The 27,985-nt window shown below is 53.8% G+C and overlaps 7 protein-coding genes across 7 annotated transcripts; 4 read left to right on the top strand and 3 right to left on the bottom strand.

Annotated features, from left to right (window-relative positions):
• Nucleotides 1-2,627: 2,627 nt before the first annotated feature.
• On the top strand, nucleotides 2,628-3,705 carry BDZ83DRAFT_748389 (uncharacterized protein; the record flags this gene model as incomplete). The annotated part of the gene is made up of 2 exons (XM_060513605.1): nucleotides 2,628-2,683; nucleotides 2,742-3,705. The coding sequence occupies 2 exons, from the start codon at nucleotides 2,628-2,630 to the stop codon at nucleotides 3,703-3,705; spliced, it is 1,020 nt and encodes a 339-aa protein (XP_060369335.1).
• A 128-nt stretch (nucleotides 3,706-3,833) lies between these two features.
• BDZ83DRAFT_568742 (uncharacterized protein) lies at nucleotides 3,834-4,619 on the bottom strand (the record flags this gene model as incomplete). The annotated part of the gene is made up of 2 exons (XM_060504115.1): nucleotides 3,834-4,243; nucleotides 4,397-4,619. The coding sequence occupies 2 exons, from the start codon at nucleotides 4,617-4,619 to the stop codon at nucleotides 3,834-3,836; spliced, it is 633 nt and encodes a 210-aa protein (XP_060369334.1).
• Nucleotides 4,620-5,238: 619 nt separating this feature from the next.
• BDZ83DRAFT_606036 (uncharacterized protein) lies at nucleotides 5,239-6,001 on the bottom strand. Its single transcript, XM_060507354.1, has one exon. It carries the CDS (start codon nucleotides 5,622-5,624, stop codon nucleotides 5,343-5,345), a length of 282 nt encoding a protein of 93 aa, XP_060369333.1. The 5' UTR covers nucleotides 5,625-6,001; the 3' UTR covers nucleotides 5,239-5,342.
• A 5,323-nt stretch (nucleotides 6,002-11,324) lies between these two features.
• Nucleotides 11,325-13,280, bottom strand: BDZ83DRAFT_568600 (uncharacterized protein; the record flags this gene model as incomplete). Its single annotated transcript, XM_060504091.1, has 1 exon — nucleotides 11,325-13,280. One exon carries the CDS (start codon nucleotides 13,278-13,280, stop codon nucleotides 11,325-11,327), a length of 1,956 nt encoding a protein of 651 aa, XP_060369332.1.
• Nucleotides 13,281-19,016: 5,736 nt separating this feature from the next.
• Nucleotides 19,017-20,407, top strand: BDZ83DRAFT_568555 (uncharacterized protein; the record flags this gene model as incomplete). The annotated part of the gene is made up of 2 exons (XM_060504085.1): nucleotides 19,017-19,341; nucleotides 19,407-20,407. 2 exons carry the CDS (start codon nucleotides 19,017-19,019, stop codon nucleotides 20,405-20,407), a joined length of 1,326 nt encoding a protein of 441 aa, XP_060369331.1.
• Nucleotides 20,408-22,832: 2,425 nt separating this feature from the next.
• Nucleotides 22,833-25,125, top strand: BDZ83DRAFT_647924 (Ppx/GppA phosphatase; the record flags this gene model as incomplete). The annotated part of the gene is made up of 3 exons (XM_060510128.1): nucleotides 22,833-22,939; nucleotides 23,281-24,849; nucleotides 24,930-25,125. 3 exons carry the CDS (start codon nucleotides 22,833-22,835, stop codon nucleotides 25,123-25,125), a joined length of 1,872 nt encoding a protein of 623 aa, XP_060369330.1.
• Nucleotides 25,126-26,440: 1,315 nt separating this feature from the next.
• Nucleotides 26,441-27,065, top strand: BDZ83DRAFT_748384 (heterokaryon incompatibility protein-domain-containing protein; the record flags this gene model as incomplete). The annotated part of the gene is made up of 2 exons (XM_060513604.1): nucleotides 26,441-26,498; nucleotides 26,560-27,065. The coding sequence occupies 2 exons, from the start codon at nucleotides 26,441-26,443 to the stop codon at nucleotides 27,063-27,065; spliced, it is 564 nt and encodes a 187-aa protein (XP_060369329.1).
• Between the last annotated feature and the right edge of the window lie 920 nt (nucleotides 27,066-27,985).

The raw sequence follows: 27,985 nt of genomic DNA, 5'->3' as shown, positions 1-27,985 counted from the left end.
TTCTCACCGTTGTTGACGACCCCTTCTTGACTCTCGCAGCTTCACTAGCTGCGCTGAGTTGTCACCTTGTCTTGCTCTGTTGAGAAACTGATGCATGTTGCATTCCTGAGTTGTCTACTTCGGTCAATCAATGTCTCACCCTCACGCGTCAATTGTCTCCCTCGATTGGACGAGCCTTTCCTCCTTCAACTGAGGCCATGACGGCAATTGCAGGTCAAACGTCGAGACCGCCTCGAAGCCGTTCTAGCTCTCGCATTGTTTCTTTTTCCTCGACAACGGTAGCCAATAGTGAATGAGCCGCCACTCGTCACCGCTTCTTATAACGGCCTCCCTCAATGCACCAAGATTCAAGACAGACTACGCCAGCCTGGACCAACATCGTGTCGCTCGCTTGATAGTCGTAGAAGCAGTTGAAGCTTCCGACCTCGACTCTTTCGTGATCATCAACACTGCTCATCCGCTAACATCAGAGCGGCGTGGGGCCTTCACACGGCCGCCATTAACGCATTTTTCGATTCTGGGGCAGTCCGCAATGGCGTGATCGGCGGCAAAAAAAAGATCCAGGATCCAGTCGGTCAGTCTGGGACCTCTGGGTGACTGGCACGAATGGCACCGACTGTCAACTGGGTCTACGGCCTGCCTCTAGACTCTTTTCACTGGAGCAGGTTGGAGCTCACTGGAGTAGGAGACTGGAAGCATGGAGCACGCAGAAAAATCCGCGCAAAACCTTCCCAGCAAACAACCCTGGCTCCCGGTTCTTCCTCTTGTTACGGGTCGGGGTCTCATTCTCGAATCTCGAGTTCTCAAACCCCTACCGCCAACCCCACCTCTCCATACCCGTACATCGGAGCCAGCACGCGCCGATATTGCAGGTTGAGAATGACCGGGCTTTTCAATGGGCACCGCCTCCAACGCTGCCGCCCGGCCCGGCCACAATATGCCCTGTGCTCGACCAAGCAAGCCTCCTGGCCCCCCCCCTTACCAAGGGCAGCGGGCTCAAGGAGACTTTTAGACTCTTTTTCGCGGGTCGCCTAGCGTCGAATCCGGCCGAGACCCAGTTTCAAGTCTCCGACTCTGCACCTCGTATTATACGGGCCTTCACTTTTTCCATAACCTCTTCCAGACTCTCAACTCCACGACTGAAACCAAACGTCCCATGGTAGCGATATAGGTGCCCGGACCTTAGCATCCCGTCTTTCTCCTCCATGAGCAGCAGGATTTTCCCGCCCGCGTTGCACTGCCTCGACGATCCAAGCAGCATCAGACGGATACTTGGGTCTTGGAATGCAACAACGCGGCGGCGCAGTCATTTTTGGACTACTCGAGCTTGGAATGCCGTCAATGCCAGCTACGAGAGCTAGTGCTTTCAAGCATTGAAGTGTACCCCTTCGCAATGACGCTGGCTGGCGATGCCTTCAGTCATGATCACTAGCCGAGTTCAGCAGGGTTAAGCAATCGCGATGAGCCTGCCAGAGCGAGTATTCCCCGCGCTATAGTCCGGGATAGTGGGTGGCACCGAAACATGATCCTTCTTGTGGGCTTGTCTAGATTGTTTACTGGCCACAACTGATAAGGAAACGACGATTCAAGACGCCTCATGTTTTCATCCGACACAAGACGCCCGTCTCAAGGCATCAGTTGAACTGCTTTCTTGCCGTGTATATTAAAAAGGGACGACGCCACCAAAAATAGGATATCAAGAAACCATCGTTGCACTGTCTGAGGGTAGATTGAGAGATTATCGAGCACCTTGGCCTACCAAAAAAATCTCGCCAAACCATTGACTGCAACTCCGAGCCAGGTGTAAGCAGGAGAGATCGCCTGCACAGACGAGACAGTTCTTGACAGGGCTCGGCGGGAACGTCAAGAACTGCATCCAAGCACCGCACCCCGGTCCTATATCAGCCACGGCTAAGATGCCCCAAGCTTCCGCTACAGCCGTGTCCCACGAGAACACAGCCGACAACCCTGTCGCCTGAGGTAGTTGAGGGAGCACTTCGCGCGGCACGACTCCCACACCAATGCACTCAGTGCGTTTGACAATGACGTTTGAAACCAACACCCCTACCATCCCAAGCAGCATCATCTCGTCTTTGACGTGAATCGCTGCCCCATATCAGCGTTCTGTTAAGCTGAAGATGCAGCAAGAGTCCCAGCAACTCCCGACAAGCCCCAGCAAAGCCCTGGCTGAGCACCAAGCCAGCCACACCCTATACCCTCCTTTCTGAAACTGGCTTAACATCGATTATCACGTATAAGCTTATTCATACACTGCACTTGGCAGACGACACAGGGGCCATGGTGTTAGGGAAGCTCGTGTGTGACCGTGTAGTTCCCCATACCTGCGGCGCCTCTACCCTGCCAAAGTTGCATCCAGATTTGGAGCAATTGATAATGAAGAGCGTCCTCGGATCCATCTAGGACTAGTTCTGGTGTGCTCTCTCTTTTCTCTTCTCAAGCTCTCTGGGAGAGTCAAAGTAACAAACGAAGTCAACGGCCTTTCATTATTAGTATGCTCTGGGTTTTCTGGGTTTTCTGGATTCTTCAAATTCTTTAGTATTTTCATCTACTTTACTTTCTCATCCAGAGCTGGCTCTTATACCAAGTGCTGGAACACTATCTACACAATGGCACCCATGACTAGACCACAGGGCATCTTCCACAGACCATCAGCGTCCAACGTGTAAGTCGCCTGCAATACGTCAATGACCCTCAACCTGACCTAATCTTCTCTTTTACAGATCATCACACGAAGATGATAACCTAGCGCGCGTATTCGTCGGTCGAGGCGAGAAGATGAAGGAGTTCCGTATCAACAAGCAGAAGCTCAGCAACGCTGCCACCTTCTTCGAGGATCAGCTGGATGCCACACCAGCCGGCGTCAAGGTGACGCCCAACCAGACACCAGTGCCGGTATGGTTGCCGCAACAAAAGTCGACTATCCGCCTTCCCAATGAATCCGCCTCCATGTTCGAGCTCTTCGTAGTATGGCTGCATCAGAGAGACGGCTTCCGTAGACACCTTGACGAGATGATCACTCTCGTCAGCGATGCCCCTGGCGTCCCGTGCCAACGGCTTCACTGGGCTCTAGTCCGCCTTCACATCTTCGCTGCTCGGCTCGACCTGCACCACTTGCAAGACCTTGCGATTGATGCCTTGCAAGACATCTACCTCCGCTGCGACTGGGATGTCACACCTCGCTTCGTTCAATACGTTTACGGCCAGTGCGATGCCGAGTCATCGATGCGGATTCGGAGGTGGACCGTGGCGATGGTGGCCTGGTCTGTTGCTGGAGGTTCGTCGTCGATCGTAAAGGACGATGGCGGACTCGAAAGGTTTCAGGAAATGTTTGAACGCTTCCCCGACTTCGCAACCGAGTTCACCTCGCATCTGCGCAAGATGAAGTCCAGCAAGCTGGACACACGCATCAAGAACCCTCAACTGCGCATCCCGGCTAACAAGCTTCGTAACGAAGAGCGCCAATTCGGTTTTCGGCAATGTTCGTTCCACAGCCATCGGGCTGCCGTCGGCGAGCGTAGGTGTCCCCATACCACGGCCAGCAGAGAGCTGGATAATTTTCTGCTTGTGCCGCTGGTGATGGAGGTTGCTCCAGAACCAAGCCGTTGCCACTCCCGTCGCGATATGCGGATACCCCAACCTCCTTTCCGCCGAGAGCGGATGCCTTACACCGCGCAGGTGTTTTAAAGGGAGTGCGAACATCGCCAACCTCCACGGGTGGAGGGTGCCAGTCTAGTTCGGCGGAAAACTAAACTTATCAAGACACACCAAAATTCTAATTCTTCAAGTCGTCATTCGAAATCACCTCTTCCTCTTCACAGGTCCTCGGATTCGGTTCTTCTAGGGACCGGGCATCCGTGAGCCATGAAGACACCAAAGCCGTCTTTCGGCTTCGATGCCTGGCGGAAGGCGACGCGACTGCGTCCCGCGTCGGCTAGCTCAAAAACGAAGCTGCCGCTGCCGTCGCACTGGCCGAGGTCGATGGACTGCGTTCCGGGTTTGACCAAGACGGTGCCCAGAAGATTCTGCTTCTGCCGTACGGCATCGTCCCCTTCGTAGCTGGGGACGCGAAAAACGCGCATCGTGGTGGCGCCCTCGCGCTGGATCAGCTCCCAGCTCTCCGAGTCCTCGGGCATGGTGAAGAGGAGGCGACACTCGGTCGATTCCTGTTGTCCCTGGACGCCGCCAAAAGTGACAAGTTGCGCGACTCTGTTCGCCTTGTTTCCTATAAAAGAGAACCGTTTGAGTACATTCATTCATTCATTCAGAATCTCCTTTGTCAGGGAAACTATACACCAGAGAGGCATATTTGCCAACCCAAAAAGACAAGAAATCATTTCAAAAAAAAAAGCACCAAGAGAAGAAGAAGATGTCCTACCTGACGCGTCAATATCTTGGTTGACGTAGAAAAAGGCGGACGGATCCTCTTGTTCGAAGGGTTGATCTTGCAAAAGCCAAGTCAAGGAGGTCGGGGCATCGACTCGCGCGCAATCCGTCATTGCGTCGTGTTGTTGCTGCTTGCCGAAGAAGCTCGCTCTGCCGAACGCGGTTCCGGAGAGCGACAGGACGAGCATGGAGACGATGATGCTGGGACGAGCCATATTTTTTTGAATGTACATATTCAACTACCCAGTAGGGGGGATGGATATCCTGGATTACTTTTTTTTTTTTTTCCAAATAAAAGAAGACACTAGATGTCTTTTTGCTGGACTTTTTCTTTCGATTCCCTATTCTAAGCTGTGACTGTTTCCGACGAGCCGATGATGAAAGTTAAACCGGTGTACTGAGTAAGATGAGGGAAGCGGCTGGCTGGATGATCGGCGGTGATTTGAGGAAGGGATCCCAGGTTATCCGTGGAGGTGGGATGTGTAAGTCGAGTACGCTATCCGAGCACCAGTGGAAACACAACCGTCGTCGTCGTTATGTCGTATTATGGAAGAGCGCACAAGAGTTGTTCAAGAGGATGACCAAAAGGATAAGAATATAGCCAAGAGCCAGGTTCAAGAGGACGGAAGGAAGGGAAGGAGGGGAACGGGTGGTGCGGTCTGACACGATATTATACTCTAGAATGTACCCAATCCCGACTTTGACTTTTGTGCTCTGATCTGGGTTAGGTACCATGTAGGCAGCCGGGCGTTCTTGGTGGTGGTGGTGGTGGTGGTGTGGTACAGGGGTTAGTTAGAAAGGGAAGCTTTTCTTGCTGCTCAGAACCCTTTGGTGCAAAAAAGCTTGGTCTCGCTCTCTTTTTTCTGCTTGTCCGGGTCATCAGACCAGGTACAAAGTACACTGCTGCACTCCAAGGTAAGGTGTTAAAAGTGTCTAAGTCAGCGAGGTATTCTACCAGTACGTTTCTCTTCCCCCAATTCCCGGGCGGACTTGTGACACCCGGGTCTGACGCCGCTTTGGCTTCTTTTGGTTTGCGTTTTGGTGCTTCCCTCGCGACGGCGCTGACGCTGACGCTGACAGACTTGACTCTTGGTTGTGTTTCTGTCTCTCTCTATGGGTATGTCTGTCTCTTTCGCTGCGTCCCCTGTATTGGTTCCCGTACCTCCCAGGCGCAAGCTCAGGCCCGCCGTCCACAGTAACACCAAGTCCGTCATTAGCATCCCTTGCAGTTTCCCCCCTCCCTTTCCCCCGTGCGGCCGTGCCCCTCCTTCCTTCCTTATTTTCTTTCTGTAAGGTACGTAAGGGGCGATGATGCAGATGATGATGGGGTTACTGAATACCTAGTGGATTTCCCCGTTCCCGGAACATGTGTTTCGATATCCCTTACCTAAGTAGGAAAGAAACGAACGAGGCGTGGTTCGGGTCGAGTGCGGCGTGCCAAGGGGGTGCCACGGGGCGAGGGGCCAAGGGAAAAAGTGACATTGAGACTGACCTTATTGAGGTACAATGTCAGAATGTCAAGGTCCGGCGAGCAAGGGGGGGGGCCCGGGGGAGTCGGGGGACGGAGAGGCGCGGGTGCACAGCTTTTTAGGCAGACAACACTTTTTGTTTTAGTGCGGTGTAAGGCAGACCTTTGGATCGAGAGATATTACCTAGGTATTAGCTCACCATTGTAGTTACTGGGATTGGAGCTGTACGAGTAGAGTGGTTTCTTCGGATTCACACCCAGCTTACTCAGTACTGGCCGTTTTCAGTTTCTAGTTCTCAATTTCCTATTTAGGATAAGGTTTTTGATTCGTTCGGATCACGGGTTGTGTCAAGTTCGTGGAAGGTTCGTGGTATTACTGCCAGTGTTTGGTTTGGTTTTGGTTTTGGTTTTACGCTGGTGGGACTATGAATGTCTTTGACAGACATTGGACGACTTTGTATTCGATTTAGGAACTTGGATACATATTGGTCGTCGTACCGTAAGATGAATCGGTCGACGGATGCGGTGGTGCATTTCGGGGTACCTAGAATGCCCCCGGATGAATGCTACATTATCAGGCAAGGGATGAGGAGAAAGCTAGGCTGACCGACGGTCGAAGGAGAAGGCAGCACGAGAGTAACACAGGAATTAGGAATAAGAAGAGAGGCTCAGCCCTGGGGGGGGCCATTGAGCCAAGGCCATGGTCTTCTTGTTCCTTTTGCGCAGCGAAGCTCCAGCGTCTCATCACCCCCTAATCCCAGAAATCCAATCCCAGCTTCGACGCGTGCAGACAAGGGCAGAGCCTGAATTTGAATTAAGGTGCTAAATTAGGGTAGCTCGTGGGATCTTCTTTCTCTAGGTGAGAGTCTTGGCTTTCGGCGGATCAATACCGTCATGACGGATCCTACCCATCCTCCCTCCCCTGCGTTCGTCTTTTTGTGTTTCCCTCGGGACTGGTGGACTGACAGCGCAGGGTTCTGGCTTGAATGCGCGGACAGCGCACTTACACGCGCGCGCCGGGTTGCGCGCACGCGACAAATCCGAGCTGTAGGTTGGATGAACCCACACGTCTTCCCATCCTCTTGGGTTCGTTCAGGATCTTCAGTGAGCCAACCTCTTAAGCACTGGACAAGGGCTGTAAGCGTGTCGATGCATGAAGCACGTACGAGTTTATCGGGGGAAGCTTTGCAGAGTCAATTGAGTTATCAAGACTGAAAGACGCATCGCAATGTCTCGCAGCTTGGCTGGCTCCTCACTCAGTAAGCACTTTGACAAACGGAGAAGATGCGTTGCGCTAGCCCCTGTCTCCGTCTGTCCTCTCATCCCCCCATCGTCCACCGCCGGCGCAGAGGCTTTCCGTCCGGACGGAGCTACGATGGTCCAAGTTGGGAACTCCCGTCGCGTGCTATACGGATCCACGTTATTCTGCGAAATTGCCTGGATCTGAACGGACGCTGGTTCGCTTGTAAACGCAAAGTCCCCTTACCTAGCTGAGAAGGCCCTAGCATCCATCCGCAAGAGAGGCCTTCCCCAACTTTGTGGGAGGCCTTTTCTGGTATTGGGAAATGAGCTTTCGTTGGCCTTATGGGGTTAGACGGGGGCATTTCGAATGGTAAATACGAGCATAGCGTGCGAAAGTAGGGACGATCTTCCTCATTCGCTTCTTTAGCCCTTGGAGTTAGGGTAGTTTACGCGGGATGGCGGATTCCTTCATTCCATGTCAAAGTGGACGGGCAGAGAGAGGTGTGGGAATTCCAAGCTAAAATAGCACGGAGATCATTTTATTTTCGTATTCCCTGGACCTGAACCCCCCCGTCTCTCTTCCAGCCAATGTCCCAATTATGCCCCTTGTCTGAAGGCGGGTATTCTCGAGAGTTGAGTGTTGGCTCTCCGAAAGATCGTGAGATTTGGGTACAAGAATGTTTGGCCCTGTGATATTCGAGACTGGATTTCTTGGGAGTTTAGGTCACCTCATCGGCCGGGCTTCTATGGAGCCAACGCCTGCGCAAGTGCTAGGGAGCGTTTGAGCCTGAGTGGTTCGGAATGTTAGCCCCGCCAGTCTAACGTTCTGCTTTAAAGCGCGCCTCTTCCATTCTAGAGAAGGCCTCGGATAATGCAAGTCTTTAGATTGCATCAAGGAAAAGTACGCAGTAAGTAGCAGACAGGCCAGACAAATACGTGATAGAACATAGTCTCGGAACGTCAATGACATCTTCCTCTTCGCCCGACTGCTGCGCCGAGCCGCGACTTGAACCAAACCCAGGGAGACCGACATGAACAGGGGATCGGAAGACAGACAATGTCCATTGTTGCCGGTATGAACACACCGCATACCTAGTCACCGGCCGATATGTCCATCTTCCGTTGCCCAATCCCCTCTCTCCGCGCGTTGTCTACTCCGTACGCCGTCAGCAGCACCAAAGCCGGGCGTACCAATTGGGAGCAGCCCGCTGAGCCTCTCCGGTGGCATCCGGGGAGTGGAGTCAAGAAAAGGACTTGAGTACCTATGGAAAGTGTGGTTTGGAGAAGCGGCGCAGTCTGTTGCAAGAGATCCGTTTGGTTGCGGCCGGGACATTGTGACACTGGCACCGATCGAGAGACAGACAGCATGTGCGAAGTAAACCGACCCGACCAAAGGATCTTTTGGGATCCAATGAGCAACGTATTGATCTGCCCTGTCAGAATTTAGCAAGAAGAGGAAATCCATACAGCGCCCAGCTAGTCTCACATGTGGCTAGTTGGCTAGATACATCAAACCATGACACTAAAAACTCCGCAGATCTCGACATCATGTGCTGATCCAAAGTCTGGGGAAGAAAAAGAGCTCTAGCGTGCTCTCTGATGATCTTCCAAGACCAGGCAGCACGCAATAATTACATTCTTGACTTGATCATGACAGCCAAGTGCCCAATGGATTTATCGAGAGAAATCATCCAAGCAACTTGGACTCAAAGAAGAAAGCCATACTCTGAGAAGCGTAGGTATTACCATCGCTCATTTACACATTTCGCCAGCAAGGATCGAGTCCGTCGCCGGTGCGAGTGAGCTAGCGCCAAAGACGGTGCGTTTCTTCTTGTTCCCCCGGAGCTGCCATGCCAGCCTGGCAGACCTGTCGGTCTCGAAGCTTAAAAGCCTAGGAGAGGGGAAGAAACTCTGTGACCGACGCCATTTCCCATTGTAGACGTTCTTGTCAGGCGTGTTCGGACGCGCGCGCGGGGCACTGCTTATAGATACCTACCTTAAAGCTCTCAGAAGGAGTCGCAAAATGTCATAGGCAGGGCCATCAGGACCATTAGGACCCGGGCATCGGACGCCGGGGCGCTCGAGTGGTCCGGATCGTTCGGGTCCCGTGTTGTAAGCGCAAGTGGTGTATTCCTTTCTACTCGGTACACCTACAACCTCTTAAAGTAGTGGTTCACATTCTTCATCTGTCACAGACTGCGCCCAAGTTTATAATGAACAGCAATATCAGTACATGAGTCCTCAATGGCGGACACTCACACATCCCTACGAAATATGTCCAGTCCAGCATTGGATGGGATGAAACGAAAGGGCCTATTGAAACAAACCCAGACGAAGGGGGGAGGTCTTTGGAGGCAGCCACGCAGCCAGCCCGAACACGTGGAGGAGCTGTAGGGACGGCCCTTCCAAAGTTTGCCGACATTCCAACGACTTTCCTCCATGAAGGAGGCGGGGGCCATTTTTCCCAATGCGAAAGCGAAGACGATGATATGATTGCCTCCAGTCTTTCCGCGACCAACACAGGCTTTCTGCAAGGCATAGCCCGAGAAACCAAAAGGTAAGAGGCATGTTGAAAGTTTCGACCAAAAGCTCGCCGGAGATCCGAATGCAATTGTTTCCCTTCACATTCCCCGGGACATCGGGATGCCGGAACATCCCTAAAGCACGCAGGTCCGAGCAGCCAGCTCTCACGATGACTGGTCATTGAGACTCCAGCACGGGCACTCGGCCGAGACGCAGTGAGGCAAGCACCTCCTCCCTCACAACCTTCCAAGATTTCACATATACTCAATTCCCGATATTGAAGGAATGCAAATGACCACACTCTCTTCCTTGGGTAGAATCACCATTTTCTAATCCACATTCCTCCACCGCCCATCGAAATCTCACAAGAAACCGATATCGAATTCCATGTATCCTCTGTGAATCACATTTCTCACGATACCTTCAGGAATCGGCCCAGTATGTATCAGTAGCCCCTTTTGAAACGAAACACCGGCATCTTATCACCGAGCACCCGCACCATACTCCGTACCTTGATCCCAACGCACATTCCCCGACTCACGCATGCTCCAGGTACCGCCCAGACACGAGCCTCACGTGATTCTCGGCTGGATAATTCGGCCCCGAGAGTCAGTCTCGAAACTTTGGCCAAAATCCTTCCACCCCGTCAATCACGATGTTCGTCTCCTCTCACTGACGAAACTCCTCATCAAATTGCAAGGCAACAGTGACCATTCCGTTCATCGCTTTTCTCCCTCCTCCCTCTACATCTGAACTCATTCTCTACTGTCTTAAAATCACAAGGTAGTGAGGCCAACAATATCTCCACCTTCCAGTCCTCCAGACAGGTAGACAGCGCATTGGATTTCTTACGGATCCAACATTTCGTTCGTCGAAATGCCTGGCTGCTTTCAGTCACTCCAGAGGCGTCGTCCACTTCACGTAGCGTCAATCCATCACTCCTCTGGCGTCTTGGCTCGAGTTGAGGGGCAAGACATCTCGTATTTTCCCCGCCTCCCCCGCATAGGATCAGTTCGAAAACGTCTCCATGTCGTATGGGAAGCTATTCGAGATCATCGATGAAAGATACGTCAAAGCAAGGCAGCTTCGGTAAGAATGCGCGTCACCTAACGTCTTCAGGGACAATACTTTGGAAAGAGAGCAATGCCTCACACCCATTTGTCTAGAAACGACTGTATTGTCTTCCTCTTCACTCTGAGTTTTTTTCTTCTTTCCTGTTCCAATTGAATGCCTCATCTTCGAGGTGAGTTTCTTACTCAAACAACGCCCCGGAACCCCATACGAGGCCCAGTCGTCGATACGTACATAAAATATCCGACGTCCTTGCCGAATGTCGTTTCATCATGTCCATCGTCAATAAGAAGCCGGGCTGCGGAGAACCGACAGCTGTGAACAAAGACAAAGGAGATGTCATCCACATCGCAAACCATCTCAAGCAAAGTGGCCATTAAGTAATCCTCCAAGCCAGGAAGGGTATCCTCCTCTCGATATGTGAAGCAAATGTGTCCGCAAGAAGTGAAATAAGGAAATATCGGGGCCATCATCAAAGCGTGCTGTCGTCTATGTACCAGTCGAGGGGTATGTCCTTGCAGGAGTATCTCCACAGGGGTATCGAGCAGATAACTCGCATGGACTCATAAGTCGTTAGAGTAACGGGCGTAGCAACATGTACAAAAAAAACATTTCACTAGAAAGGTGATTCAGACCGGCGGCGATTGCTGCCTCGGCGTCTGAAGTTGCGAAGACGTTCGTCAATGTAAGCCAAGCGGTCAGCTAGATTACGAGGAGCTGAGCTGCCATCCCCGCTGGCCTGTTGCTGGATCGTAGCAAACGGGCGAATAGTGCCGTGATCAAGCTCATCTGGCTGTGTGAAACGATTCGGGAAAGAAAAGCTAGTCTTGGTTCCAGGAAACGGTGATCCGAGCCTCGCAGGAGGTGCGTTTGGTGCAGCCAAGAAGGGATCAGGCAGGTTGGCAGGCTGGAGCCTCGGCGCAGGTATCTGCATAGGGGCTGTGAAGAGCCCACTGAGACTTGTACGAGGTACAAAAAGGTCATCGTGTGAGTTCCTGTCCGTGGAGCTGAACTCGACTTCTGGTTTGACCGGTGTCTTGGGCAGACTCTCAGAAGGCATCGGCTCAGTCCAGAGGTCGGAAACAAGACTAGGTCGCTTGGTCTTGCGTGGTTCATGAGATGCTTGTCTGGGTCGTCCGACGCGCTTTTGCGTGTTCGATCGACTTCTGGTCAGACGCGCCGGCGACTGCAAAGTACGCCTGTGGCCAAGACTCTGGTTCTGTCTTTGAGGTACTGAAGAGACGGCAGCAGCCAGCGCACCAGTTGAGCTGGGTCCGTAGCTGTTGGCCATGAAAGGTGTCCCGAGTCGTGGGCGATCTTCGAGAGGAGCATCCACCTTGGGAAACTCCATGGGGAATAGTGGGAATGGCTCAGTCATTGATTCTTGAGCAGGTTCGCGTTCCGACTTGGTAAGTTGCGCTAGAGGACCCTGAGGTTGCATGGCTTCTGAAGTGCTCAGAGTAAGCGACATGGACATATCGTGAGCTGAGAAGACGGACGGAGACCGGGCCGGTGTGGATCTTCGGTTCCAGAAACGCGCCGCCGTTCTGCCGAAAGGTGTCGGGCTGTTGGCGAGAAACTTGCTGGTACGGGCCGATGATGAAGCGGCTTTGAGCTTGCAAAGGTCTCTCAAGTGAGCTCGGGTGGAAGCGCAAGTGTGCGGCCACTGCAGAAAGGTGCAGGTCTCGACAGTAGGAGTGCTGCTTCCGCTCTTGGGGTTGAGAGACTTCCTTCCACCCTTGGGACCTCTCCAGCTTCGCTTCGCTTCCCTCGCAACACGAAGACAAACCCCGTGAGGCGGTACGCCACTCTTAGCGGTGCGGAACGGCGTAACCTTGGGGTCCTGTAAATAAGTGAGGTAGGTAACCCAGAGGTGGTCACTCATTGCCTTTGTCCACGGGGCCTTTCTCCTCTTTGCCTTTGGTTTTAATGAGGACGAGGGTTCGGTAGGCTCTTCAGGAGCGTCGAAGAATGAGCGTTTGACATGGTCCGACGCGTCAGTTTCCGGGCTGATGCACTGCAGGTCTTCTGATGCTAGGGAGAAGCGACTGAAGAGGGAAGCGCTGGTTTGCGTGGACCGTGCAGTAGACGGCCGACTGGACTCGCACTCCGGGGTAGACTCGCCGCTACTGAAGGCAGAGTCGATGGACCAGTTGGGATACCGTCTAGGGGATAGTGAGGGAGCGGCGCCAGGTGCTGGCGTTTTAGGTGGAGAAAAACGCCTTCCGCGAAGTTTATGTAAGGCGAGCTCGTCCAAGTCGTTGAGATTGTGAATAACCGGGTACGTCATGCTGGAAAATTGTGTTTGCGTGTCCGGACCAGCCGACTCGGGTTCTTCGATGCTGGGAATCGGAACGTCGGCGGCAGCAACTGACGCGAGGAAGTGCGTTGTTGGAGCGTTCAAGTTGGATGCGACGCGCCTTTTCAGTCTCAACCGCGGACGCGGCGGCGATGGTGGCTGAAGCTCCTCGTCCATGGCGGAAGGCTCTGGTGTTTTGGGGTTTTGCTGATCCGGGTCATGGAAACGAAAGCCTTTGGGCAGTGTCGCCGCTCCGGAATGTTGAGGGTTCATGTTGGCGGAGTTAAGGAGGCGAGGAATGTCGCGACCTCTTGGAAAAATGCTAGCGGTAGATAGGCTTCGCGATTTCTAAGCCGTTTGGTGAACGTTCGTCCAAGGACAAAGGCGACGTGGTCCCTCTGATTGTCTTTGTGGCGGCAAATTTGAGACAAAGTGGTATTTGAGCGCGTGGTAACGTCCCTGGGCCTCAAAGGGCTTCGATTGACCTCAACGGCTGCCGCGCAGAATGGGCGCGATGTTTACTGTGCGACACAGGATATGTCCAACACACTACCTGCTTAACCAATGCAGATCCTATAGCTGGTATGGAGCGCTCAGTCAATTGCAATCAGGTATGCGGCGGCCTCGGCTGGATTCGAGGATCGTGCAATTCAACACCGCTTTCTCGTCAAAACATTGGTCGAATGGAATACAGAAAAAGAAAACGGTGTCTTGGTAATCGTGGTAATTGTCGTCGCAAGTGTCGCTTCGTGTTATGATATTCGTGAATGGGTTGTCTGGACGTCCGGGAATCGTCGTCGCAATACTGGAGATAGGCGGGATCAAGGAAATAGGTCGTCGCGACGAGCCAGACGGACGGAATAATTGCTCGTCTTGTTTACTGGCGAATGGCTCGTGATTAGGTATGGGCTTATCGGGGGAAAATCGAAAGCGCGCAACCCCCACCACCGGAGGACGGCTGGTGTTTGCGAAAAGGAACGACTGTGGTTGAAGAGAAAGGTGGGAGGAGGAAGTTCGGACAGGCTTGGGCTGAGGCGGACCGGTGTGGTATGTATGGCAAGGTCCAGCGATGGTGGGCGGGGTGGAGAAGAAAGAGCGGGTGGCGCGAACCTTGCTCGAGGAGCCGGGACAGGGCGGGAGAACAGAGAACACCTCTGGTCCTGGCAGGATACGAATGAGAAGAGACCTGTGCCTGCGCCTGAGCCTGTGCTCGTGCCTGAGGGTTGCAGTGAAAAAGGTCGACAGGCCTTCGAGCACCGAAAAGTACCTCACCAAACCAAAGTTGAGGTGAACCAAACTTCACACACTGCTCGCTTGAACCCCCGTGCAGTCCTGCAGTTGCAGTCGGTGCAGCAGCAGAGCGTGGTGACCGGGGAGGGCGTCCAAGGTCCACGGGTTGCAGTCGCACAGCGGTTGAGCACGCTAGAACCCCCCACCTAGGCTAAACCCAAGGGAACCTAGTCAAGCCGTCCAAGGCGAGTGACAGTGGAGCGTTTGTGACTGACGGACACACCAGTAGCGGCGCGAGACAGGTCCAGAAGCTCGCCAGCGCATGTGGCAGAGTGGAGTCTAGGGTGAGCGTAGTCTCGTTTTGCGCCGAGAGACCCTGAGGATGCAATGTGCGGTGAGATGCGCGAGGTGGGAAGCGCCTTGTTGGAGGAAGAGACTGAGGATCGTCTGCCCCGTCTGCCACTGGGGCTGGGTCCGGTTGAAGTCGTGGCTTGTAAGTTGTCCAAAACCGATCTATCTTCTTCGCAAGGGATCCTGGAGAGGGAGCTAGATACTTTGAAGTTTGAGTGAAATGGGTAGCGGCGTGTGGAATGGGGTTTGGCGATTGCAGTAGTCGTATGTACTCCGGATACACTGTGTCGTTCGTTTGGTGTAGCTATTCGATGGACACGACAGGAATGCAGGTGCGGCGAATGATGGAGCAGCGAACGACGAGGGTGCAGAGTCCGAAAGGAGCGATGGAAGCAAAGCAAAGCAATAGCTTCGGGCTCTCGTTGGTTGATTCGTTCGTTCGCCAGGTGCGAAGCAAGGTACGCCGCGCGTGAAGTCTGAGAAGCGCGCCGAACTAGGGATCGGGTTGGTCAAGACAAGCAGCCGATGCAGGCCACCGTGGTAGGTATGCTTGGTGACGGAGAACTCATCAACACCAACGAGACGACTGGTCTTTCTTGGGTGCTGGACGATGCAGAGGATGTAGCAGATGCCGCGAACGAAAAGCTCAAGCCACGACTAGTAGGGCTCAATCGTAGACGGGTTGATGCACCGGACGAGACGACAGGCGAATGAACAAAGCAGATTGGGAGTCCGGATAGACAATGGCAAGCTGCTCAAGCCTCAAAGAGACTCGCAAAGAGACGGTCGAGACGATCAGGCCGCTCGGTTTGTGGGGCAGTGAGACAAGAAACCAGACGATGCTGCCGGAGCTGGATGTGCGTGCAGCAGCTTCGTGCTCGCTATCTCGTCTTGGGTAGGGCGCGTTTGCCCTGCGTCTGCGGTGCTAGCTGGTGCGAAGTTGCGGATGGCGGTTCTCCTGGCCACAGCCTGTGCGGCGACTTGCGCTCAGTCGTCTGCGACCGGGGCAGGGAAAGGAGGGAGGCTGGTTTCTGCGTCTGCAGCCAGCAGGCTTAATTATTGTATGCCGGGAGTGTCGTTCTTGGGACGAACAGAGCCTCGAAGTGCAGCGATTGAGCGTTGAGCAAGCCACAAAGTGGATAACGAGTGTTGACAACGGTGGTGGTGTTGGGTATGGTTGATTAAAGATGGAAGATTGGATAATGGCGCATGAACGAGAAAGCCTCCTCAAAAGAGTGCGGGTTGACTCGAAAGTGGCACCGATGACGGAGGAGAGTATCAGACGTGAAAAAATTCGGATAAGTGAGCGAACACCCGACCCGGTCGTGTTATTGAAGTAATCTTAGTAGATAAAGGTCTACCTTGGTTGAACCGGCAATTATGAGTTCGAGTACGGATGGTAGGTGAGCACGAGGTGAAGCTGTGGATTTGCCCGGTGAAAGTCAAGGTGAGTGTGACGGGCGGGAAACGAATCATTGGCATCACAAATTGACAATTGTGGGCGGTGACGTCCGTCCAACCCAAGTTGAGAGAGAAGCGGCGGCGCATCGGTGGGGGGAGGAGTGCGTGGAGTGTTCCAAGAAAAAAGAGACGACGGATGAAACTGATTTGAGTGCGATCCGTGCGAAAGCTGTGGGAACTTTCACGACGGGACTGGGAGTGCTAATAGGAAGGGGAGAAAAAATCAGACATCCGATGGCCGATGGCTGACGGTGGTCCAGATGTGAACCTGTGAAGTGTGAAGCGACGCGATTCAAGACGCGACTGAACGCGTCTTTTCGCGTTAAGTGGGTCAACTCAGTCGCCAAAGTGGATATCCGCCTGGCATGCCTGGCATTTCATTGGTCATACTGGCACTTGCCTCTTGGTCCACTACCACTTGGAAAGAGAAGGCACCTCCCCCGTCTGTTCCTCCCCCGATCGGTGTTTCCTTGCTCCATCAACCATGAAAGGGAAACTGCCAGCTGAAGTCCTAGAGTCTGGACCTGCCGCACCGCAAAGTGCATGAAGATGCGATGCCAGGATCACCGAGCAGAAAGCGGCTGTGCGGGAGGAGCGGGGAACAACACGAACAGACGAGAGTTCCCAGCTTTGCTCACTTCACATGCTACCTAATTACAACTTTCCAAGGGCCAGCAACTACCGCCAACTTTTGACCCATTAACTGAATCATGAACAAGGGGCCCGATCTCTTCTCTGTACTCCGTTCTCCGTCGACTCTTCGCCGTCGGTCTTGAGTCCTGACTCCCGTTCTTAGTACCAGGGGCAATTAGCTGGAAGCTACTCGGGAAAGAAATTTTCATTCCATGACTTTTTCACCAATGTCCAAGCTGCAATACGACGGACTATACAGATACCTGAGGCAAACGAATCCTGGCCGAGACTAACATCAGCGTTGCACACACTCCTTGCAACGGCGCCGGCATTGAAGCAGAGGCTGGGAAACAGGCTCTCTCCCGAGTCTCTTCTGCCCGCATCCTTGTACGATGCTGGGTAGGGGTGGCCACTGATGGACGATACGAACGAGTCCCGCGGCTGGCGCGAAACACACGAATAGCATCACCGTACCCCGTGTGCTGCGTCGCGTTCTGTTGTGTTGTGTTGTGTTTTTATTGTACTGTGCTGCTCTACATCTGCCCGCACAGCTTGCAATCGCTACACTTTGCCCTCGAGCCAATCGAAGCACAACATGGCGCGTTCAACGGCTCCCAATGCCTGCTTAGGCCTGCACGACGATGGAGTTTGGGATGCGGTGAGCCTGTCTAGGTAAGGTTCATAGGGGCGTCAAGAGTATCATTACGGGTATCTATGGCCTGGTCAATACTCTCCAGCATCCTTATCATACATACCTATGGGCAGGGCATGGTCAACTGCAAGCACGGCTTCTTCTAGTGCGCCAAGTATTATCACGGGCTTTGCATCCCTCATGAACTCGGAACCATGAACCACCAATCTCTGGCCGGAGAAATGACAGGAGGCCCGCCCCGGGGATCAGCGAGTCTACTGCGACGCTGCAGCTGAACGCTTCGGGATCCGCAGAGGTGCGTTATTGCAAGAACGGCGGGCTTTTCATGCAGTGACCATGTTTTCTCTCTCGTCCTATGTCTGGGAATACAGGCACTTGTCGACACTACGACAAGGCAAGATGAGCTCATATACATTGACCACCCTCGTTCAAGTTCACCGAGGCTCAGCATCTTGACTTTCATCCGAGTTCTGTGTGCAGTGGGTGGTGCACTGCGGCATGCACAGAAAAGGTCAGGCTAAAGTCGTTCCCGTTCAGACGATCGAACCGTCCGAGTCAAACGAAACGGCCACCCCAGAAGGAACTGAACAACCGTCAACGGCTTTGGTGCAACGTCAAACCCAGAGGCTAGAAGACCTTGGACTTCGCGCCGGCCCAATCAGATTACAGTCTACTAGACAGTCTTGGCACACTGCGTGGCACCGGTTCGGTTGTCCGCTGCGAGTTCCAAGCAGCACGAACCCGAGGATGTTGTGTTGCGGTGCGCCAAATCCCCTCGTCTAGGCCGACGTCGCCAGCGTGACGATTATTCAACGACATGATCGGACGGAAATAATCAGTGTAAGCTTGGCCACCACCGCATAACGGGCTGTGCCTGGACCATGTCTTGACTACTATCTGCCATCCGAAATCACGCCTCGGTGCCCGTGTTTATGAAACAGGTACGGCTATGTCGCCAGGCTGTCCCAGAGACCCTCAAGACTCTCAAGACGATGTGGGAAGTGATTCCTGATCTCGAGGTGAATCGACAAGGGGCACCACTTGAAATCAGCGGCAGTAGAAATCCAAGTTACGAAGGTCGCGGACTGTTCTTTTTCAGCCTCAAAGTTGGTCAGGCGGCAGCCATTGTTTACTTAAACTCGACTACAGACCTCATTAACGCCACATGAGAATAGCGTTTCTTGTCGCATGTTCCTGTTAGCGTGCGCCGCACGCGAATCCCGTGAGACTCTGTGGATGTGTGTTCATCGCACGATGAAGGACCCGTCGAACTAGCACCTCCCTGCAACCTGCGATTGCGAGAGTTCTCAATCATTCGGCATCTTAAAGATACACCATGACACTCAGAAAGGGACAAAAATTCAAGGGCATTGCGAGACTGTTGAAGAACGTCGGCAAAGATGGCAACTTGGACTAGCAGCCTGTCAAGCGCGCTATCGCCAATCCTATCCCTTTAATAGCTGTCGATCTACGCCATGCCATTCCGAGAACGACTGAGAAACGCCACATTTCTGGCTCGTTCAGCCAGGCGCGAAGCCTTCCATTCCACTCGTTTCGCCCTCGATAGCTGGCTGGGCGTCTTTCCTTTGAGAGAGTCGCCTCTTCCGCCTCCTCATCAGCGAGATGGTTTCCTCAACCTTTTCCATCACGGTAGCAGCTCAAACTGCATCGTTTAGCCCATCATGCTCGGCTCGACATCTTTATCCCAGCTCATGAAGCTCGTGGGGCCGATGCTCCTTATTCTCTGGTCAGTATGGTACTTGGGAATCTCACGGCAGCATGTACAGACAATCACCCGCAAGTTCCGCAATCAAAGGGAGCTATTCATCAAAGATTTCCTCGAGCACGAAGTTGACGGACGCTTCGACGGCGCGGCTATCCAAGGCCTGTGTGCCAGCAAGAAATGGACAAAGGGGTTGTTGATGGGCTGCGATGCAGCGCCAGGGGGCATTGGTGAAGTGCGGAATGCCCACTTGCACTGCATTCGCTTTGCGATCGAGGCAGGAGGTAAGTCATTTCCCTTGAATAGAATGCAGATTTCTAAATGATCTTTTCGTGCTAATCGGTTCCAGCGGAGTTGATCCTGCCCGAAATCATACCTCGTTCAGAAGACGATATCAAAAACATCAACGGACGGCCCGCCGTGCCTCTCGATTACTACTTCGACGCAGCCCACCTCAACCACGTGCTCCAGACGTACTGTCCTCAGATGAGAGTACACGGGTCGATGAACGACCTGTACGATGTGCCTGAAGTCTTCGAGGCCCTCCAGTTTAGTATCGCGGACACAAACAGCAACTGGGTCAACGGCACTGTCCTGGCCGAGCCGTCGGACTGGAACAAGCAATTCCACGACTTCATCAACGAGAAGTCACCCCCTGCGGAAAGGGTATACCCCTTCCGCACCCACCTCAAGCATACTCTGTGGACGTGGCCGACGGCACGTGACAAAGCGCCCGTGGCCTCTTCCTTCGGACGCATGCTTCGCATCCGCCCGGATGCCCGGCGTCTCGCGGCCTCAGCGCTCTTCAGCCTCGAGTCTCGCTTCCAGCTTAACCTCGACCCGCGGACGCGGTACCACCCGTCGAGCTTCGTAGGCGTCCATCTACGCACCGAAGAAGACGTTAACGAGCGGTTCCCAGACTACACGACGCAGGCGGCCAACTACCTGCACTACCTCTCCGAGTCGGAGTCGAGCGTCGCGTTCCTGGCCTCGGGCGCCACCGAGACCAACATCACAGCATTTGTCAACCGCGCCGAGGACTTCAACGTCACGGTCGTCACCAAGACGGATATTTTGGACGACGAGGAGCAGGAGGCGCTGGAGGCGCTGACGTGGGATCAGCGCGGGCTGGTCGACTATGAAATCATGCTGCGCGCTGGCATGGTGGCGGGCGTCAGCGCGAGCAGTTTCGCGTGGAACCTCGCGCTGCGGCGGTCGTACGCCTTTGGGCAGGGTCCCATAGGCGTGCCACTTGAGCCTGGTGAGACGATTTCGTGGAAGGACGAGTATACCACGCTGTACGGACGGCACGAGAACGCGCACGCTATGAGGGCGACGGTATGGCCGTGAGGTCTTGACGGACAAGGGGAGGGAAAGGGATTAATGACAAGTGTGTTTTGGCGGGGTGTGTCGAGGACCAATGGAAACGAGGGGTTTGGCAAACAATATAGCGGCAGTTCGCGAATATCTAGACAAAGATGGCTGGATGCTTACGGATAGTGGTGATTTACGGGCGTTTCTGTCATGTACCCCATCTGCAATGCAAGGGATATCATATTAGTCTCATGTCAGATGCGGTCGTGGGTCGTGTGCACACATGCCTACAAGCCCGCTACACTATGAAGTTCTACGTCTCAAATCACGTCGCTGGTCTCTTCTCGCAGCACGATATCACATCTGCCTCGCAGCTCCTCATTGATATGCAGTGGACGACTGCTTTTATAAGTTGTCAAGAGGTCGGTATTAATATGTCTGATCAATGGTTGGCTGGTATCGTTAGTATGCATATCGGGTTTTGGTGTGGTGAACTTCACGTACCCAGGCTTTTTAACCCGGCGTTGGCCGAGCCATCTCGATGTCCCGTCCCGTCCATCCAAAACGACGAGTCGCTTCGGGCCCGGGTTTGGACCCCTCACTTCGGTCAAATACTCGACCTTCTCATGCCGAAGATTGCACGATTCAATGAGGATGCAGACATGGTCGATTGCCGGATAGTATGAGCAGGCTCTGTTCAGAAAGGCAGAGGTAAAGACGTCTCTTAGAGTTCAGGCTGTCTAGGCAAACCTACTGGCCTGTTCAGTTCACTCATTGACTCATGCGTAGACGCACGGCAATGTTTGTGTAACCATACTTGCTATGGTGAGGTATGAAGCAGAGCAGACGAGCCGCCCGTGCCAATTATTCGCGAGGGACCCCACTACGCTACCTCACTTCACCTATTACCCCTCGTTCGAAGTTCGTCTAGCGAGCCGTCAATGACTGACAGGTGAAAGGACAGGCAAGGAAACGGCAGGCAAGCCGCGACCACGGCTGCTGACCCGCATGAAGCGATGCGTCCAACTGCAGGAGAGGTGCGTCCCTCTTGCGTAGTCCAGGCGCCCTAGGCCCTGTCATGTCAGTTGAGTCGGTGGTAAACCCCGCCGTCACGCGACTACGTGACCCGCCTCACGCTTCTCGGCTCTGGGGCCAGGACCGTTCTAGATGTCTGAAGTATCATGATGAAGGAGCACGAGTTGGGCCATTAGTGAAGTAAAATATGACCTGGTTTGAGTTACGTTGGTTGTTGGTTCGTATTCTATGTAAACCTGGTTGAGGATATGTCGTGAGATGGATGAGGCAGGTGGGGGAGGGGGGAGAAAGATGAGGGGTGAAGTGAAAATGGGACGAAAATGGTTTCTACTACTGTGTGTGTATTAGTTGCCCAGGGGGCACTTCTCGCGGATGCAGGCTCAGCGTTGCTGGCTCCGTGTAGACCCAGAGCTTGGTATCCATCTCATGGAGATCCCATGGATCCTTGCGGGCTTTTTTTTGCTGCTTGCTTCTGTGAAGGCAGTGAGTGAGTGAAGTTGCTTTCTGGATCGTCCCCTTGCGTTGCTCATCTTCACGTGGCCGCCTCAGACTAATGTAGCACTGTAAGTAGCTGTCGTGAGCTGCATGATACGGACTAGGTATGAATATTACACATTACTACACAGTAGGTTAGTCTAGAGACACGGGCTGCGTCTTTTGGTCAGACTCGCAGCTGAGGTTTTCCAGGTTTCCGGGGCTCCAATTCCAAAACGCATGCCACTCACTCACTCACCTCACTGAATGAGAGAGACGGGAAGTGAGAGAAATGTGCCGCTGCCCATGGCAATAAATCCACACGCGCAACACGCTCCGTTTTCGTAAAGTACACATCGCTGCCTTCCCCGTTGTTCTCCCCCCTCACATGCGCCTCTCTCTTCTTCCAGTCCTTTCTCTCACTCACTCACTCTCACCTTCACTCTTATTACTCACTCACCCTCAGCTCACCCTCCCCGAATTCCAGCAGACTGACTACCGTACGGACACACTGAACCACTCTCAGCTCTCTGTCTCGCCGTGTCTCGCCTTCCGTCACTAGCCAGCCGTTCGCATCTTTTGGTACTTTTGCAAACTTACCTACCTGCTACATTATATAATCCTTCTCGCCCCGGCCCGGCACTCCTCTCTTCCCCCCACAGACAAGAACCGAAAAAAGAGCACTCGAATCCTTTCAGAAGATACATACTCCGTACACACACCTTTCGTACCGAGAAGAAAAAGCAACGAAGGCAAATGTTGGTTGCCGACATCCGCGGAAATCCCTCTGCACAGCGCCTACTTTGAGCAAAGATACCACCCAACCATCCGCTCTCTTTTCTCTCACTCTACGTTACCTTACCTCACTCACTCTACCCTTTTCCGCCCCCAGCTCCCCTCCCCCTCCCCTCCGATCAAAAGACTATCGGCTTCGCGCCTCCCGCTGCCGGCCATGGCTACCAGCGCTGACATCATCACGCTTGACAACTTTGAGGAGCTGCTGCCAAGATGGGACCCCGCAGGCTCCAACCACCTATATGCGATTGTTGATATGGGCAGGTCAGTACCTAAGCTTTTCGTTTCCCTCTTCGGTGCAACTATCCGCACAGATTCGTATATGTCGAGAATTTCTTTTTGCTTCTGTTTCTGCCGGATCGCCCTCCAGGATTGCCTCGCCGATGGGCAAAACCTGGGGAAAGCCTATCTTGTCTGTCTGCGCCTGTGCTTTTGAGACTCAATTCTGAAAGAGCACATGTCCCTTTCTCCTTGACACCATAACGGCGGGCAACATCAGCCGGACCATGTTTTTAGTTCCCGCTTCTCCTAAAAATAAATGCACCATGGCAAGAACAAAACACCGGTCTCAAATACTGACCCGAGCCACCGGCCCCACCAAACAGCAACGGCATCCGCTTCTCAATCTCGGATCTGACCCCGCCCCAAACCCGCCTCCTCCGGCCCATCTACCGCGAACGCGCCGGAATCTCCCTCTTTGACGCCCTCAACTCCGCCTCCACTGCCGCCTCCGAGCCCCTCACCTTCCCCCCGGAAACAATCACCCAAGTCGCAAAGACCCTTGCCCGCTTCCGCCGCATCGCCGTCTCCTATGGCGTCCCGCCCGCCCACTTCTCCGTCCTCGCCACGGAGGCCATGCGCCGCGCCGCAAACGCCCGCGATATGCTAACCGCCATCCGCGAGGCCGCCGACATTGGCGTCCACGTTCTCGCCCCCGAGGTCGAGACCCTATTTGGCGCTGTCATGGGATCGCGGTCTGCGTTCGTCGACGTTGCCCGCGGTGGGCTCTTCCTTGACCTCGGCGGGGGCTCCGTGCAGATGACCTGGGTCGACACGCGGCTGCCAGACTACGAGGTCGCCGCCGCCAAGGCGGGCGAGAGCATGCCGTTTGGCGCCGCGAGGCTGATTCGCATCCTCGAGGGACAGTCGGAGGAAGTACGCATCCAGGAGAAGCAGAAGCTCAACGCCAGCATGCAGGGCGCCTTTGCAAAGTTGTGTGACAAGTTCCCCGCGCTCGCGCAAGCAAAGGCGGATCACGAGACCGCCCACTCCTCCTCCTCCTCCTCCTCCTCCACCGCCACCACGAACGGCAGCAGCGTGGTACCCGGCGGCATCGACGCCTACCTCTGCGGCGGCGGCTTCCGCGGCTACGGCTGCATGCTCCAGCACAACGACCCGATTCAACCGTACCCGATCCCCTCGGTGGGCACATATACCGTGACGGGCGACTTCTTCAAGCAAACGGACAAGATGCGGCGCGTCAACCGCGAGCACGAGGGGAAAATCTACGGCATGTCGAAGCGCAGGCGGCAGCAGTTCCCCGCCATCATCGAAGTCGTCGAGGCCTTTATCCGCACGGTGCCGCACCTGCGCACCGTCACATTCTGCGGCGGCTCGAACCGCGACGGCGCGCTGCTGATGAAGTTGCCCAAGAGCGTGCGGGAGAGTAACCCGCTCGAGGCGCTCGCCGGTTTCCCGATTCAGGGCCACGAGGAGAGCGGAGGGGCGGGAAGCGGCGGGGACTTGGCTGTTGCGCAGGCGATTCTGAGGACGTTGTACGGCGCCGTGCCGAAGAACGTCGACGTCTCGCGGACGCCGACGGTGTTCTCGCTGGGTCTGGGACCGCTTTTTGCGAGGCAGGTTTGGATTCACCAGGGCGAGGACGACGATGCTAATGCGTCGTATGCGTTGCATGAGGCTGTTACGCGGGACCCTAGCGCACCTGGATTGACGCACCTTGCGAGAGCGGTGCTTGGCTTGACTGTGTGCGCGCGGTGGGGGTCGAACTTGGGCCCGATTGATGCGCAGCTGTACGGGAACCTTAGGGGTCTTGTTGCGGAGGCGAAGCTGGAGAGCGTGTTTTGGGCAGAGTATCTTGGTGCTGTGGCGGCTGTCATGGTTGATCTCGTGCCGGCGTGGCCTACGAGTGTCGAAGAGCTTGAGTCGACTTTGAGGTATGGGATTCAATCTCTCTGGGACGTGTCGAAAGCTATGGACTCATTCTCATGGAAACAACACTGACACTGTTACACAGATTCGAAGCTACGCAGACATCGAACCCCGAGAAGAAGAGGGCGAGCATCGACTTAACCGTCCACGTTGCCCCCGGCGCGGCTGTGGGCATCGATCCCGCGGACGTGATGGGCAGGTTGGCGAATGTTGGCAAGAAGCGCAAGGACGGGACGAAGCCGGATAAGAAGGTTTCGGTCAAGATTGTGGAAATGAAGTAGTGGTTAATAGTGCTGTTTGTTGTTTTGGGTTGTTTTCTTGACGAGTCGATGAATCTTATGAAAGATACCCCCCTCCACTTGGCCGTTGACTGTTCCACACCTCGCCTGATATCTGATCTCGCTTTCATCCCTGGTGCCAGACTCGGTTGGTTTCCTGTGAGCGACGTAGTCCAGGTGAAGAAGCATACGTCCGTGCAACGATGAAGATTTTGCCTCTAGGTATAGAGAAGAAATTGAGTTGATCGTCAGTTGACTTCGAATCTGGGTGAAAGTTGACGCAGTAGGAGGAGGAGACGAAAACACATCCGCTTATAGCAATAAAGAAAAATCCCATACAGATAGTATTTCTGAGCAAAATTCTTTTTTCCTTTGGTACTGTCACAAGAACCGGTGGATAGCTGTTCGTGAACGCATTTCTTTGTTTCCCGTGATTCACTTTGCCTTTTAAATACCAACTTCTGGTATTCTCACTCAAGTCAAGGCTGGATTGTTCCGATAACATGTATTGACGTTGAGCATCTGTGCCTATTCACCAAAGTCGCTAGAAGAGATCTCCGCCCCTTAAGAGCAGGACTCCCAGTTATCGCATAGACTCCTCAACGATGCACAGATTTCTCTTCTTTCTGCGGCATAATCAATGGTACACAACCCTTCTCTCAGGACGGAACTGCTCCGCCACCAAATCGAAACCAAACCTCACCCCAAAGCTTCAACCGAAAGACTGCCCGAACCTCGCCCTCCACCGCCCACGGCGGTAGTACAGAGTAGACCAGTCCACCCGAAACCGAGACCGAGGGCGGCGGCAGTGCAGCCTGTGCCGCCGTGGTGGGTTGACGCAGACGGGGACGCGATCATGATAGACATTTTGAACGTGGAAATGCGCAGTAGTTGGGTGTTTGACATGGATGGCGATGTTATAATGGGAGGATGCGGAGGTTTCGGATGGCATGCGCCGTTGCCGCCCGTGGTGGTTCCGGTGCCGGCTGTGGTGGTGCCGGACAAGATGGGGATGCCAGGGTATCCACTTCCACCAAGACCCGCTCCGCGGCCGTATGCAGAGGTTCGGCACAGCCTTGCGATTCCATGCAACTGACGGCGAGGCGCCCCCCAACTCATACATGTTACGACATGGCGCGAAGGGGACCAATGAGCAATGGCAATGATATTTAATTTGAAGCAAATGACTGGGCTGTACCAGTCCATCACACCTGCTGCCTAGTAGGTACCGTACCTTAGACATTCCCCTCGCAATTTTGTAGAGCAACCAAATTTCCAGTCTTCACACATCTTGCGAGAAGCAGATGATTTGGACAACATGGCGGATCCAGGCCAGCTCTCTCTATCCGAGGTTCAGGATGCTATTCATCACCTAGGTAACATAAATCAAACCCTTCTCTACATAGCACATCAGCTAACTTTGTGCTTGACCTATAGACAAAAACGAACCGGGTGCGCGCCCGCTCCTCCAGGACCCAGCGAGACAAATACGATTGTTCACCCTCTGGCCAGGGACACATGAGAGTACGATCCGAGGGGTGTTCAGTGTGGCTACCCTCGACGACGGGCCTCACTACCAGTGTATATCATACGTTTGGGGCGATGCCTCGGATACAAAGGACATCACAGTGGACGGGAAAGAGTTCAAGATCACGACATCTCTATTCTCGGTCCTACGGCGCATCAGATCTGAGCAAGAATACCTCACTGTGTGGGCCGACGCGTTATGCATCAATCAGGATGACCACGAGGAGAAGCGGGTACAGGTCGACATGATGTTTGACATCTACAGCAAATGCAGCAACTGCTTTCTCTGGTTGGGTGAGGTTGACCTCCTCGATGGGGAACTGAGCTTGGACATTGCTCGCTACGGTTTAGACTTCATCGAATTCTGCGACGATGCAGACTTGGAAAGAGAAAGACAACGGCTTTTCGACGGCTGAAGGGTTGATAAAGATTTGTCTCACCTTTCGAAGCTTGGTCAAATGTCAGTGGTGGCGGCGGATATGGACAGTTCAAAAATGCGTCGCTCCTCACACGGCAATCTTCCTTTGGGGGCCTCTCATGATATGTCGATTCCCTTTGATACACTTCTACGAAAACAGTGTGCGCGCGGCATTCGAAAAACGTAGGTGGATAAGTGACAAGTGGGACAAGCACTATTTCGAGGCAGCGGGAGCGCTAGTATCGCTACTAGAACTTCTCTCGATGTTGAGAAATCGAATCGAACCAAGGCCGCAGGCAGTGGTGGATGGTGTAGCTAGTATTAGCTTCCTTTGGAATGCCTGCGACCGCCGAGCTTTGGATCCGCGCGACAAGATCTTCGCTCTACTACCTTTCATTGCAGGAGCATTGGTGAAGTCGAAATCGAGCAACTATGACATCGACTATGTAGAGGTATACAGCCGCGTCACGGTGGATCTCATCCGATCTTGTCAATCGTTACTCCCACTCATGGGACGCCGGCAGAGCGAGACGTCCTTGGAAGAACCTTCTTGGGTTCTGGACTGGCATCGGCAAGAGATGGAACAACATAGAGAGGTAAGTGCTTTCACCATGGCTCTTAGATTAACCTACCACTTCGATGCTTCACATGGCCTTCCTCAGCTGGATTTTCAAAACCTTGTTTCGGGCGACGGGCGGCATTTAAGACTTCGTGGACACTTCGTTGACACGCTCGTGGGCAAAATTATGCCACCAACTGAAGTCTCCTCGGGTCCTGATGGCCCCTTGAATTATATTCAACCTGTTATAGCCTTGAGACAAGTATGGAAACAAAGCGTAGCTGAAGATGCTTTCAGTGTTTTGAGAAATCTGGATGGGCCATTGGTGACAAATGAAGTCGTCACAGAATTTTCCGCGA

The sequence above is a fragment of the Colletotrichum acutatum genome, assembly GCF_030867785.1.
Source record: "Colletotrichum acutatum strain CBS 112980 chromosome Unknown BDZ83scaffold_12, whole genome shotgun sequence".
In the NCBI taxonomy this organism is placed as follows: Eukaryota; Fungi; Ascomycota; class Sordariomycetes; order Glomerellales; family Glomerellaceae; genus Colletotrichum; species Colletotrichum acutatum.
This window is presented reverse-complemented; position numbering and strand designations above follow the sequence as displayed.